The sequence below is a fragment of the Marmota monax genome, unplaced genomic scaffold, assembly GCF_021218885.2.
Source record: "Marmota monax isolate L192 unplaced genomic scaffold, Marmota_monax_Labrador192_F-V1.1 WCK01_AAM20220418_F8-fsc00228, whole genome shotgun sequence".
In the NCBI taxonomy this organism is placed as follows: Eukaryota; Metazoa; Chordata; class Mammalia; order Rodentia; family Sciuridae; genus Marmota; species Marmota monax.
Genome location: NW_026695240.1, coordinates 2,996,576 through 3,010,492, shown reverse-complemented (window position 1 = coordinate 3,010,492; position 13,917 = coordinate 2,996,576). Strand labels below are relative to the sequence as shown.

General features: G+C 39.2%; 2 protein-coding genes across 5 annotated transcripts in view; one reads left to right on the top strand and one right to left on the bottom strand.

The window, feature by feature from the left end:
* Znf570 (zinc finger protein 570) overlaps positions 1–13,200 on the bottom strand; it is a 60,678-nt gene extending 47,478 nt beyond the window's left edge. Inside the window, exons 1-4 of one of the 4 annotated variants that reach the window (XM_046440242.2) lie at positions 12,629–13,200; positions 11,727–11,902; positions 5,525–5,651; positions 5,102–5,197 (exon numbers count right to left, since the gene is read on the bottom strand). In XM_046440242.2, coding sequence (XP_046296198.1) covers positions 5,102–5,197; positions 5,525–5,651; positions 11,727–11,852 — 349 coding nt within the window. In that variant the 5' untranslated portion in view covers positions 11,853–11,902; positions 12,629–13,200. Of the gene's footprint in view, positions 1–5,101; positions 5,198–5,524; positions 5,652–11,726; positions 11,908–12,628 lie in introns of all 4 variants that reach the window. The other 3 variants (XM_046440236.2, XM_058577635.1, XM_046440237.2) reach the window with 3 other exon arrangements.
* Positions 12,866–13,917, top strand: part of LOC124089938 (zinc finger protein 569) — a 71,953-nt gene continuing 70,901 nt past the window's right edge. Inside the window, exon 1 of the mRNA XM_058577629.1 lies at positions 12,866–13,118. The gene's annotated coding sequence lies outside the window, so the exon portion shown is untranslated. The remainder of the gene's footprint in view (positions 13,119–13,917) is intronic.

The following is a 13,917-nucleotide window of genomic DNA, read 5'->3' as shown; positions in this document are numbered from 1 at the left end:
GGTAAAGTGTCTCTGGATTCTGTTCCCAGTACCAAAACAAACAAAAAAAGTTAGGGTTAGGGATGGGGTTATGGCTCAGTGGTAGAGTGCTTGAGTAACACACATGAGGCACGGGGTTTGATCCTCAGCACCACATAAAATAAAATAAAGGTGTTGTGTCCACCTATAACTAAAAAGAAATAAATATTTTTTAAAATGTGGTACTTTATATACACAATGGAATATTACTCAGCATTAAAAGAGAATAAAATCATGGCATTTGCAAGTAATGGATAGAGTTGGATAACATTATGCTAAGTGAAGTAAGCCAATCCCAAAAAACCAAATGTTTAATGTTTTCTCTGATATGTGGTGCTGATCCACAGTGGGGATGGGGCGGGGGGTGGAGCATGGGAGGAATGGAGGAACTTTGGATAGGGAAAAGGGGAAGGAAGGGAAAGGAGGGGACAGGTGGGTAGGAAAGACAGTGGAATGAGATGGACATCATTACCCTAAGTACATGAATGGAGACACAAATGATGTTATTCTACTTTGTGTACAACCAGAGACATGAAAAATTGTGCTCTATATATGTACTATGAATTGAAATGCATTCTGTTGTCATTTATAACAAATTAAAATAGATAAATAAATTTTTAAAAATTTTAAAAATAAAAAAATGTAGTACTTAAAATGGAATAGGATGAAGCTCAAAATCACACACATAAATATAGTAAAATTTGATATATTACAAGGTAACATTCAGAACCACAGGCAAAAAGAGATCATTTATTCAATAAACATCTAGGACATTGATTTTTCATAAGGCACAGAAATTAAATTCTTACTTCAAATAATCCTCAAAAATCAATCCCAACTGGATCATGGGCCTAAATATATAACAAAAATCTTTAGATGACAAATTTCAAATATTTATATGACCTCACAACATACCTAAGAATAATTTCTTAAAACTATTATAAAAAATATGAACTACAAATATACAAGAAAAATATATATGTATTGTCATACATGCACGTGCACACATACATACACACAAACACTTTCCTTAAAATGAGCAAATGACTTCTTCACAAAAAAAGAAATCCTAATGGCTATTATAAATGGGAAAAGATGGTCTATATCTTTAGTAATCAAATTGTAAGTATAGGGATATTATTTACCTAACAGGTTGGCAAAAAATCTTGAACTCACAAATTATGAATGTTGAGCAATGGGTGCTCTCATACACCACTTTTTGAAATGTAAATTAGTACAAGCATTGTCTAATAAATTCATGGCTACACTGTCTACATGAATTCCAGCATGTGTACACCAGCAGTCATGTATAAGGTTCACAGAAGTAACATTTATAATAATATAAAGTGTAAACAACTGAATTGACCATCAGTGGATAAAATCCACAATGGAGGACATTTAAAAAAAATTTTTTTTAAATTTATTTTTTAGTTGTAATTGGACACAATACCTTTATTTCACTTATTTATTTTTATGTGGTGCTAAGGATCGAACCCAAGGTCTCGCACGTGCGAGGCGAGTGCTCTACCGCTAAGCCACAACCCCAGCCCTAAAAATTTTTTTAAAAATCAATCAATTTGGGCTGGGGATGTGGTTCAAGCAGTAAGGCGCTTGCCTGGCATGCGCGGGGCGCTGGGTTTGATCCTCAGCACCACATAAAAATAAAAATAAAGATGTTGGGTCCACCGAAAACTAAAAAATAAATTAAAAAAATAAATCTATGGACCACAGCTATAAAAGTCAACATGGATTAAATCTCAGGGACATAATTTCAATTATGAAAGAAAAAAGGTCACTGAATCACATGCATAGAATGTTTTCATCTATAAAAAGAATGTGTATATATATATATATATATATATATATATATATATATATACACACACACACACATACACACACACACATACATACAGGATATATAAATATAAATATAAATAAATACATAAAGTTGAGAATATATATACTCAGTATATATATATATATATATATATATATATATGAAAATATACTATGCATAAATATACTATTTATATTTCTCTCTATCTCTCTCTGTATATTTTCAACTTTTTTATTCCCAATTCTTTTTATTTTTTGAGACAGGGTCTCACCAAGCTGTGGAGGCTGGCCTTAAACTTGCGATCCTCCTGCCTCACCTCCCGAGTTGCTGTGTGCCACTGCACCCAGTTATATTCTCAACTTTTTTTTTCTGACTCTCATTATTGAGATTTTATTTATTTATTTTTAGATCTATATGACAGTAGAGTGTGAGTATAACTTATTCTAATTAGGTTCCCATTCTTGCAGTTGTATGTGATGTGAAGTTTCACTGGTATATTCTTAACTTTTTTTTTTTTTTTAACATTTTTTAGTTGTTGATAGACCTTTATTTTATCCATTTATTTATATGCAGTGCTGAGAATTGAACCCAGTGCCTCACACATGTGAGACAAGCACTATACCACTGAGCCACAACCCCAGCCCCATTCCCAACTTTCTATGGAAGAAAACATACTATGTGTGTGTAAATGTATATATATATATATATATATATGTATACATGCACATACACACACACACACGTGTGCATTTTGTTTTAGGATCTCACAACTATAAAGAAAAGCCAGGACATGATAAGCAAAATCATAAGATAATGGATACCCAGTGAGGGTGGGATGGGCCATGGTAGAGGAGTCATGTATCATTACAAAGAGGCCCTCAAGGGCTTGCAATGGCATTGACCATTTTCTCTCAAGCTAAGAAGCAGTTAGGTGGAGCCGAGCATAGTGGTGCATGCCTGTCATCCCCACTACTCAGAAGGCCTGAGGCAGGAGGATTGCTAATTTGAAGCCAACATGGGAAACTTATCAAGACCCTATCTCAAAATAAAAGTATAAAAAGGGGTGGGATTGTAGCTCAGTGGTAGAATACTTGTGTAGTATGTGCAAGGCCTTGAGTTCAATTCCCTGTACCACAAAAGAAAACATAGTAGTAGTAAATAGATTTTTTTTCTATTATTTAAACTATATACATGTGATAATGTATATTTGTGTGATTCATCTAATAATATTAATCAACGAAATTTAATAATATGTCCTTTGAAACTATAGTTACATAGTAAAGTTTTTTTCTTAGAAAATTGATCAAAGACATAAAGGATTGGGTAGAGGCAACTGAGAAGTGACCTGGGGAATGGAGTTGACAGAATGTTTACAATGAACATTAGTCTTTCATTTGACCTGTTTCTTATGTCTATCTGACACTCCTTCCTACATTGCAATACTAAATTCTTAGTCTCTTCTCCCTTCAATGCTTTCTAGCTGCTGACCTCTGTTTTCATTAACAGTTACCTGTACTCTTCTGCCTCTCACCTTTTCTCTGAGCTTCTTTGATGTCAGTTTTCTCTTCATATGTGTTGTTCTATAGCTATATCATATTTCTGCTACTAGCCTGTTAATTGTTTGATTATTTATACATACAAATAACACCTGAGCATCTTGGGGAGTGAGCTGGGGAATAGGATTCAAACCCTGTTTAAAATGAAAATTCAAAAATGTTGATTAAAGGTAAATGAAGTGATCATTCAGAAAAAATTAGTTTGGAAACTACTATTATTAATAGCAGCTAATAGTTATTGAGTTCATACTATAAGATGGAATTGTTCAAACCACACGCGCGCGTGCACACACACACACACACACTTTATTTGTAGATGGACACAATACCTTTATTTTATTTGTCTATTTATATGTGGTGCTGAGGATTGAACACGTGTACTGAGCCACAACCCCAGTCCCACTGTTCAAAGCACTTTAAAAGTACTATTCATGGGGGCTGGGGTTGTGGCTCAGTCGTAGAGCAGTTGCCTCACATGTGTGAAGCACTGGGTTCAATTCTCAGCACCACATACAAATAAATGAATAAAATAAAGGTCTATCAACAATTTAAAAATATTTTTTAAAAAGTACTATCCAATTTTGGAGATGATAAAACAAAAAGCACAGGTTAAAGGGCTTGGATTGTAGCTCAGTGGTAGAGCATTTGCCTACCACGTGTAAGGCTCTGGGTTCGATCCTCAGCACCACATACAAATAAATAAATAAAATAAAGGTATTGTGTCCATCTACAACTAAAAATATATTTTTTAAAAAGCACAGGTTAATTAATATTCCTAAAATTTCACTGGCATGTAAGTTTCAGGCAGGATTTGAACCTGGTACTTCATTTAGGGCTATCTGAATGGCTCAAAATCGGGAAAAGTTGTTTGTTTCATTTTGTTTTGTATTGGGGATTTAAACCTCCACCAGCCCCTGCTCCTTTTTAAGTATTTTTTAGTTGTAGAGGGATACACTACCTTTTTATTTATTTATTTATTTTTATGTGGTGCTGAGGATCGAACCCAGTGCCTCACATTTGCTAGGCAAGTGCTCTACCACTAAGCCACAACCCCAGTCCCCCTTTTACTTTTTTTAAATTTTGAGACAGGGTCATATTAAATTGCTCAGGCTAGCCTTGAGCTGGCAGACCTCCTGCCTCAGCCTCCTGAGTCACTGGGATTACAGGTTTGTGCCCAGCTTGAGAAAGATTTTTTTAGAGACTGGAAGAGGAGGGCTGGGGATAGAGCTCATGGTGGAGCACTTGCCTAGCTAGCATATGTGAAGCCCTGGACACAATCCCTAGTGCCAGAAGAAAAAAAGAAAAAGAAAAAGAAAAAGAAAAGACTAGGATAAGATTATGAAACAGAAACGAAACAGGACTCAGAGAATATTAAACAAGTTATAAGAAAGAAGAGGGCAAAGTGTGAAAGGAGAGTTAACAATAACACATGTGGGAGAACATCCTAGAAGGCCCCAAGTTTCTATTAAGCCCTAGAACATGTGAGAGTAGGCCCACAAATAATAATGAAGAGGTGATTTCTTTGAATCAAACTGAGCTGTCATTTGCAAAGGTTTTTTTTGTTGTTGTTTTTCAGTGCTGGGGATGGAACCCAGGACCTTGTACATGCGAGACAAATGCTCTGCCAATGAGCCACATCCCCATCCCACCTGCAAAGGTTTTTTCCTGCCTATTCCTCTTCACTCACCTGAACACAAGCCATTTGTGAACTCTCTCTTCACCATCCATGGCTCTTTTCCTTGTTCCAACAATAATATCACATTTGGCTTAGAAAAGCAAAGACCTGCACATATGGAAAGAAACAGTACTTGGTCATGCTGTGGATAGCCCAAAACTCAGACTGGATCCTTGGACAGTCAGGGAAGATGGAGCTTACAGGAAGTCAAAGAAAAATGTGTAAAGGACATGTATCAGAAGGACAGGGAAGATAAAGCTTCAGACATAGGTCAACAGTAGACTTGTCCACTACCAATGTCACAAACATTAAACCATTTGTTTGGCACAGCCAGCAGACACTTTTAGATAGCAGCTATCCAAAAGTTTACAAAGGTGGTAGCAAAGAGCACCTTATGAGTACAAGTACAGTTCTGTAAGGGGAAGATATCCTTACCCAATGACACCAAGATTCTATAGTTTTCCAACATCACATTACTGTATAAATGCCTCTGAGAGGAATCTAGACAATTCCACTCTTCTTGGGAGAAGTCTACAGCCACATCTCTGAAGGTCACCAAATCCTGAAAGAAAATAAATGAATTAACTTCCTCCCTTATCATACTCACCTCATTTACTCTGACCCAAGCATACAGGGTTCTCCCTTATACTACATCCTTAAATACGTCTGCCGTGTTCCCCCTGAGGGCCTACGTCTCAGATTTTCTGTATGAAAGAGAAATGCTGATCAGGCATGATGGTGCACACCTATAATCTCAGGTACTAAGAGGCTGAGGGAGGAGGATTTGCAAGTTTGAGGCCAACCTCAGCAACTCAGCAAAATCTTGTGTTGGGAGCTGCCCTGGATGCAAATGTCCTTAAGTCCTGAAGCACTGGGTTCCGACCAATTATTGCCTTCAGTCTGGAACAGCAGTGCCAAGTAGCAGTAACTTGGGTGTTACCCTGCTTGGATAGTGAGGTGTGGCTCTAGGTGTAAGCATCACCCACGGGGAGGAGAGGGTTTGAGCTACATTCACCTGTTCCTTTGTAATCCTACCCCTTGCCTCATTTGAATGGCTTCTTCCCAATAAAAGGGTTCAGCTCATGCTCCTTCTCGCTCTCTTTCTTGCCTGCCTTGCCCCCCTTGTGGGAGCTGCAGCTGAGGAGTGGGCACTAACTCAAAGGAAAGGTACTTTCTGTGTCTGTATCTTTATTTATTCCCCAAATTCACTTGGAGTGATCCTGACTAGTTTAGTCATGAGACGCAACAATCTTGTGTCAAAATAAAAATAAAATAAGGACCAGGGATATAGTTCAATCCCTCATATCTCTCTCTCTCTCTCTCTCTCTCTCTCTCTCTCTCACACACACACACACACACACACACACAGCCATGCTCCTAATCCAATCCCCTGTTCTCATAACCCTACTTTATTTTCCTTCAAAGTACTTATTTTGTTATTATTGTCTGTCCTCTTTCCACCACTAAAATTCAACCTCCATGAGGGCAGAGTGCTTTTGCTTTGGTCACTGGTGTATCCTCAAAGGACAGCATGTGATCCACATGAGGCATTCAGATACCGAATAACCTGAATCAATGAATGAATTGTTTGAAAATTTCAAGAGCTATAGGGGTTTAAAGAGTGACATCAGGAAGTATTCGGCATATTTCTAAAAACCAAGCATAGAAAATCATCAATTCTATTAAAATTCAAATACTTGAATCCAGATTTTTGAGTTTTTGTGTAAAGAAATGTGTTTTGGGCTGGGGTTGTGGCTCAGTATAGAGCGCTTGCCTAGCATGTACGAGGCCATGGGTTCGATCCTCAGCACCACATAAAAATAAACAAAATAAAGATATTTTAAAAAATAAAAAATAAAGAAACTAAAATTTAAAAAAAGAAAAATGTGTTTCTTTAATGTGACCACTTGCTGATGCAACTAATATAATGTGTGAACTTTTAATTAATTTTTGTTTTTACAAAAGTAAAAGATGTGACTATGTCAAGGGCAATAAAAAAATGACTTTTTGTTATATTTGATAGTTTTGTCTCCATTAAAGGAACTGTACCCATAGAAACAAAAGTTTCCCAGAGTTTTTCAACTCAGTAACATTTTTTTCTCAATTATATGAAGTACAATGTGAATAGTTTCCTCTCTACAACTGCTAAAGGTTTGGCTGGTATGGTATATATTCTTACCAAAATGTTTCCTTAGCTTATATAAACATATGTAGTAAATGTACACATTTATATATGACATTTTTCACTGATTCTTTGATTTAAATTAATTTACACAGTCAACAAAAATAAAAACCAAGTCAATATAAGGAGTTTAAATTCTAAACTTAAAACATTTAACCCCTAACAAATTATGATAATATAGTTATCCTTCATATTTGTGTGTTCTACATCTGCATTGGGATAAAAATATTTTTGGAGAAAATATTGTCTGTATTGAATTGTACAGATATTTTTTCTTGTCATTATTCCCTAAACAATGCAGTATAACCACTATGTACATAGCATTTAGCATGTATTAAATATTATAAATAATCTAGAGATGACTTAAAGTATATGGGAGGGCTGGGCACGGTGGCGATTGCCTGTAATCCCAGCAGCCTGGGAGTCTGAGGCAGGAGGATCATAAGTTCAAAGCCAGCCTCAGCAAAAGCAAGGTGCTAAGCAACTCAGTGAGACACTGTCTCTAAATAAAATGCAAAATAGGGCTGGGGATGTGTCTCAGTGGTCAAGTGCACCTGAGTTCAATCCCCAGTACCACCCCCCCAAAAAAAAATTTTTTGGGAGATTATATGAAAATATTATACTAATTTGTGACAGAGACTTGAGCATTCTTGTTTTTTTTTTTAAAAGATTCAAGGTTTTATTTATTTTTTAATATTTTTTTTTTTAGTTTTAGGTGGATACAATATCTTTATTTTATTTTTATGTGGTGCTGAGGATCGAACCCAGGGCCTCATGCATGCCAGGCGAGTGCACTACCATTTGAGCCACATCCCCAGCCCTTTTCTTCGTTTTTTGTATTGGCAGGTGTCCTGGAACGAATACTCCAGAGATTCTGAAGGACAAATATACTTCAAAAATCATTCATAATTAATTATCAATCAAACCAGTCTGAAGCAAAAAATAGTTCCCTTCACTTTTTGCCCTTAGAAAAACATGGCTTCTAGCTAAATAGACTAATTCTCTGATGCCCTGTCATCTGATGACTCTTATTTCCCACATTTCTTGTGCCATGGTATTTGGAAGTGATGCAGGTGACCTCTCTACTCCTCACATTGTTTCCAGACCATTTCCCCCTTCCGCCCTTTTAAAAGACAATTCATTTTAAACCTCATGAAATCAGACCATGTCATTCACCATCCCTCCTTATTTTAGCTGTCTAACAATGCCCAGTAGGTATCTCTGTCATTCCTCGAACACTTCAGCACCTGGTTCATTGTCACTCTATTCTTATCATAATATTTGGCCATTTCAATATCCATATAAGTAACTCCCAACAACTTGGTCTGTTAGTCCTCCCCTGCTACAATAATCTTGCCCTCCATACTTCCATAGTCATTTACTTTCATGACCAGACCTTATCAGTAAGCATCAATGCCTCCCTAATTTCCATTGTTCTACTCTGATTTATACCTCCTATATTTCAAGTGTTGCCCTCTAATACCCAGTCAGGGTAACTCTGAACCCACTAGAACTTATAATTCAATGATCTTACCACATTTTAACCATTCCTCATCCCACACAACCTCACTTTGTAATACAACAATTTGTGATAATCATCTCTTATTTTCTTTTTTAATTTTTTTATTGGTTGTTCAAAACATTATAAAGCTCTTGACATATCATATTTCATACATTAGATTCAAGTTGGTTATGAACTCCCAATTTTACCCCAAATACAGATTGCAGAATCACATCGGTTACACATCCACATTTTTACATAATGCCCTATTAGTAACTGTTGTATTCTGCTATACATCCCCCCTCCCTCCCCTCCCATCTTCTCTCTCTATCCCATCCACTGTAATTCATATCTCTCCTTGTTTATTTTCCCATTCCCCTCACAACCTCTTATATGTAATTTTGTATAACAATGAGGGTCTCCCTCCATTACCATGCAATTTCCCTTTTCTCTCCCTTTCCATCCCACCTCATGTATCTGTTTAATGTTAATCTTTTCTTCCTGCTCTTCCTCCCTGCTCTGTTCTTAGTTGCTCTCATTATATCAAAGAAGACATTTGGGATAATCATCTCTTATATATAACCTCAACTTCCCTGCCCTTCTTTTGATTGTACTGATTTGGTTAATCACAGCCATCTGTCCACTTACTCTGTGCCTACATCCAGCAGAGCTGAACTTCACTGGAGAAAATCACACCAACTATGCTAACTAGTTTCACTTTAAATTTATGATCACTAATCTCAAGTGAGCCAAAATGCTCTCTTACATGATACATTTCCTAGCGTGTTTGTTTCCCCACTCCTTTAAATGACCACTTGATACTTTTCCTCAAATCTTCAATTCCTCCTTCTCCTCCATCCTGACTCTCATATGATGATTTGGTGTTCTGTTTGTTTTTTTCTCCTAACTTAAATTTCTACTTCCATTCTTGTCCTCTTTTAGTCTATTCAAAACAGACACTATTAAAAACAAAAGCCATTTGAAGAGAAATTCCACAAACTCCCTTAACGCCAATACATTGACCATACCCACATACTCTAACTTGCCCCTATTAATATAAATGAAAGCTCATTTTCCTAGAAAAGGCTAGCCTCTCAAGCACATTTTTCCAGCAATTCCCTCCTCTCCCTTTATCTTCGAAATGTCCCTTTCTACTGAATTGTTAACATCAGACTTCAAAACATACCCATTGTGTGAGTCAGCTTTCTGCTACTGAAACAAAATACCTGCAATAATCAACTCATAAGGAGTTTAAATTCTAAACTTAAAACATTTAACCCCTAACAAATTATGATAACAGCTCCTGGTTTCAGAGGTTTCAGTCCGTGGTCACTTGGCCCTACTGTGCTGGAAACTGTGATTGTGCATTATATCACAGTGGAAGTGTATGGCAGAGGAGGTGCTCACCTGATGGGGCGGGGGGGGGGGGAGGGGAGAGAGAGAGAGAGAGAGAGAGAGAGAGAGAGAGAGAGAGAGAGAGAGAGTGTTAAGGGTCTCAAAAATCCCTTTCTAGGACATACCACTAATGACTAAGGTCTTCTACCACCTCCCTCTAGTGCTACAGGCTAGGGATCAAGACTTTAGCATGTGGGCCTTTGGGGGACATTCAAGATCCAAAGTATAGCACCCACTATTCTGAAACCTAGTTAACCACACTTTTTCCTTAAGTTATCATCCATTTTTCTCCTGTCCTTACAATAATTTGAAAGAGTTGTCTATGTTCTTTATTACTTCCATTCACATCCCATCCCTATGAAGAATATCATGAAATATATGTTCACAGGATTACTATGGCTGCTCCATTGAGAATAGACTAAAAGAGAATAAGAATGGAAGTAGAAATTTAAGTTAGGAGAAATATAGCATTAATCCAAGTGAGAAATGATTCTGAACAGAATGGAAATGCTGGTAGTAAAAAGTAGTCTGATTCTAGATATGTTTTAAAGGTAGAACAAACAGAACTTCCTAATGGAAGAGTTTAGCTTGTGATAGGGGTGTAATATAAGAGTTTCTTCGTTGATTTCCCTTTTTCTATCCTTGTTCCATTCATTTTATTTTAAACAGCAACCAGAGTGATCCTACTAAAATGAGAATCAAATGTCACTCATGCTCCCAAACTTCTATTGGCTCATTTCACTCAATTTGAGAAATGTTTGCATTTGAGATATTATGAAACCAAATGAAGATGTTGAGTAGCCAGTCAGATATAAAAGTCAAGTTCAGGAGAGAGGTCTAAACTGTATACAATTTGATGGTTGTTAGCATAATAGATGGTATGTCAAGCTATGAGATAGGATGAGATCATCTAAGAATGAGTTTAGATAGAGGAGGAGGACCAGCACTAAGCCCTGTGGTATCCAAAGTTAATAAGTTCTTAATAAAAGTCCATTGAAGGCTTGAATGATGTTTGGGAAAGGAGAAGAATGAAGAAGCTGGCTTGTATCTGTTATCTGAGGGAACAGGATGCCAGGAAGAGGGAATAGCAAGTGCAAAGCCATGCATTAAGAATGTATCTGGAGGGCTGGGAATATAGATTGGTAGAGTGCTTGCCTCACATGCATAAGGCCCTGGGTTCAATCCCCAGCACCACCAAAAAAAAAAAAAAAAAAAAAAGTATTTAACTCATTACACGGAAGTTAGAACTGACTGAATGGGTGAAATTAGATAAAGTCAAGGGGGATAGTCAGTAGGGCTCTGCAGGCCATTCTTTTATTCTGAATGAGATGGCAAGAGTTTGGAGAGTTTCCTCCCTCTCCCCGGTGCTGGGGATTGAACCCAGGGCCTTGTGTATGAGAGAAACACTCTACCAACTGAGCTATATCCCTAGCCCCTATTAGAGAATTTTGAGAAGTGAAATGATTGGCTACTCAGAAAGTTTCAGCAGAAGGAAAGTTAATATTTGTTTGTTTTGAAAAGCAAGACGGTACTTCAGGAAAGAGAAAATTCTAACTCACCTGGTACATGGCATTAAGAAGTTCAACAGCCATTCTTTCTTCCTCCTGGCTCTTCACTTGAGAAATGGCAGTGACCTCAGTTGACTGACATGGGAAAGGGAACATGAGAAACTTTCCTTGCAGCATCCAGAATTACCAGGCTAGACTTTTAGGCTTCTCTTCCTTCTGTTTGCAATCTTCCCTCAAATAAAGAAAGCATAAGGAAGAGCTAGGAATTTATTTGCATACAGTTTAATCCATTCCTAAATCACGTCCCAATTTATCATTTAGCGTATGACTTTCAGATTTAACAAAGACTCTGAGGAGTGTAATCATTTACATAAAAGACAAGTAACAAATAAGAGCATCAAGATCAGCTAAAGGTTTGACTGACTCCACAGTCCTCCTTTTCAACAGATCAGTCATTCCGAAATTTGGTGGCACACTGAAGCACTTGGCTAAGACACTGAGTGGCACACAATCTAGCTCAGTCCCTCCTATACCCCAAATCTAAAAACTATTACAGTGTTAACGACGGCTTCACACACGCCAGTTAAAGGCCAGGGGCATAAACAGTTTCAAACAGGCAGCCCCCCCCCCCCCCACACACACACCTCATGCCTCCAACAGTTAGGGTATCAGGGGCGGGGGGTGTCACACACTCTAGTCACAAAGAGGCCACGGGGACTGGAACCACGGAGGGTGGAGAACACCTACCCACTCCCGCCCCTTTCAATCTCACCCTCTCGGTACCACCGGCTCACCCGCACCCACAGTCACACAGACACGACGTGGTCACGCACATCGGGTGACACTCTCACAAGGTTCGGTACCGATCACAGTCTCACACGTAGAGTCACTCAGGGGACCTGGGAACGGGTGTCCGGGAGACCCACAGGCCATTTCTCGGCCCACACCCTCACCTGCAGAACTGAACTGCGGGAAGATCCCGTTCCCGTCCCAAGGCTCAGGGAGTCTCCGCCACTCTGGCCTCGCCCGCCTCGCTCAGCTGGACGGAACCCTGCCTAGCGGGCCAGGAAAGAAGCACCTCAACTCCCTCCGCCCGGGAGGACACAAAGAGGCCGACGGCCCAGTTCCCGCGGGGGCCGCTGGGAAACGTAGTCCGGGGGCAGAAAAGGCCGCAGCCTTGCTGAGTCCGGCTCCGCGGGAGCCACTCCGGGCTGGGTTCTCCAACTCCTGCCGCTCCCTGGCTTTCCAGAGCGGTGTCCGAAAGTCTTGATTTCTCTGGTCTCTTACTGGGCCGGGCACGGGGACTAGGCTGAGGGTCAGATTAGACGGTCTGGGTTTGAAGTGCGCAGAAAAGGCTCGACACACCTCCCTTGGCAACCTGGGTGGGGAACCTAGAGTGCGCGCTCGCCGCAGGGGAAGAGGTTTGCGCCTGGACCGCGGAGGGTGAGTGCCGAGTTCGTAGGATGCGCGGGAATACTCGAAGAAACGGGGTGCAGGGAGGAAAAGGGCGCAGGTGTACGATGCTTCTGCCCAGTCCTGCTTCCCCGCCCCAAGGCCTCTTGTCCCGGGATGGTTACCGTGAAGACTGGGAGAGGCGCGGATAGGGCAGAGAGTGTCACCCTCGGCAGGTGGTTTCTGTTTTTGTGACTTGGTGACAGTGGGTGTGAATGGTTTCCCTCCCTAAAAAGGCTCTTCTACCAGGTTTCTTGAAGTTTCTCTTACTGCATATATACAGATAGCAATGTCACACCTTCGAAGAGGCTGTTTCTAATGACGCCTCTCCCTCACACTCCACAGCTCCTTAATCTTTGTACTCTCTTAGAACACTTAATATTTAAAGTTCTTATTTATTGTCTCCCCTCAAGTCATCTGATTGTGCTTTTGCGTGTGAACACATGACCATTTGTGTCATTATATTGTGAATGTAATTGTATGAAACTTTGTGTTGGGATGAGCACACTACATTTCTATGATCATGTGTATGATTGTTACATGTATGTGACATTTTTTAAGCATATAAAGCAGGGTTTATTTTAAAAGGGGTAACATAGACTTATTCAGGGAGGGAGAAGAGGACCATACCTAGTATCATGGTATTCCAAGAAGTGAAAGTGTTCTACCTTTTTATATGAACTAGACTTCCTTTGTTCTCCTGCTCTCTTCCCGGTATCTGTCTTCTTCCTGCGTGCTAGGTCTAGGAACTGCTCCGTGGGATGGCCAAAAGGTGGGAAACTGGTGGCCT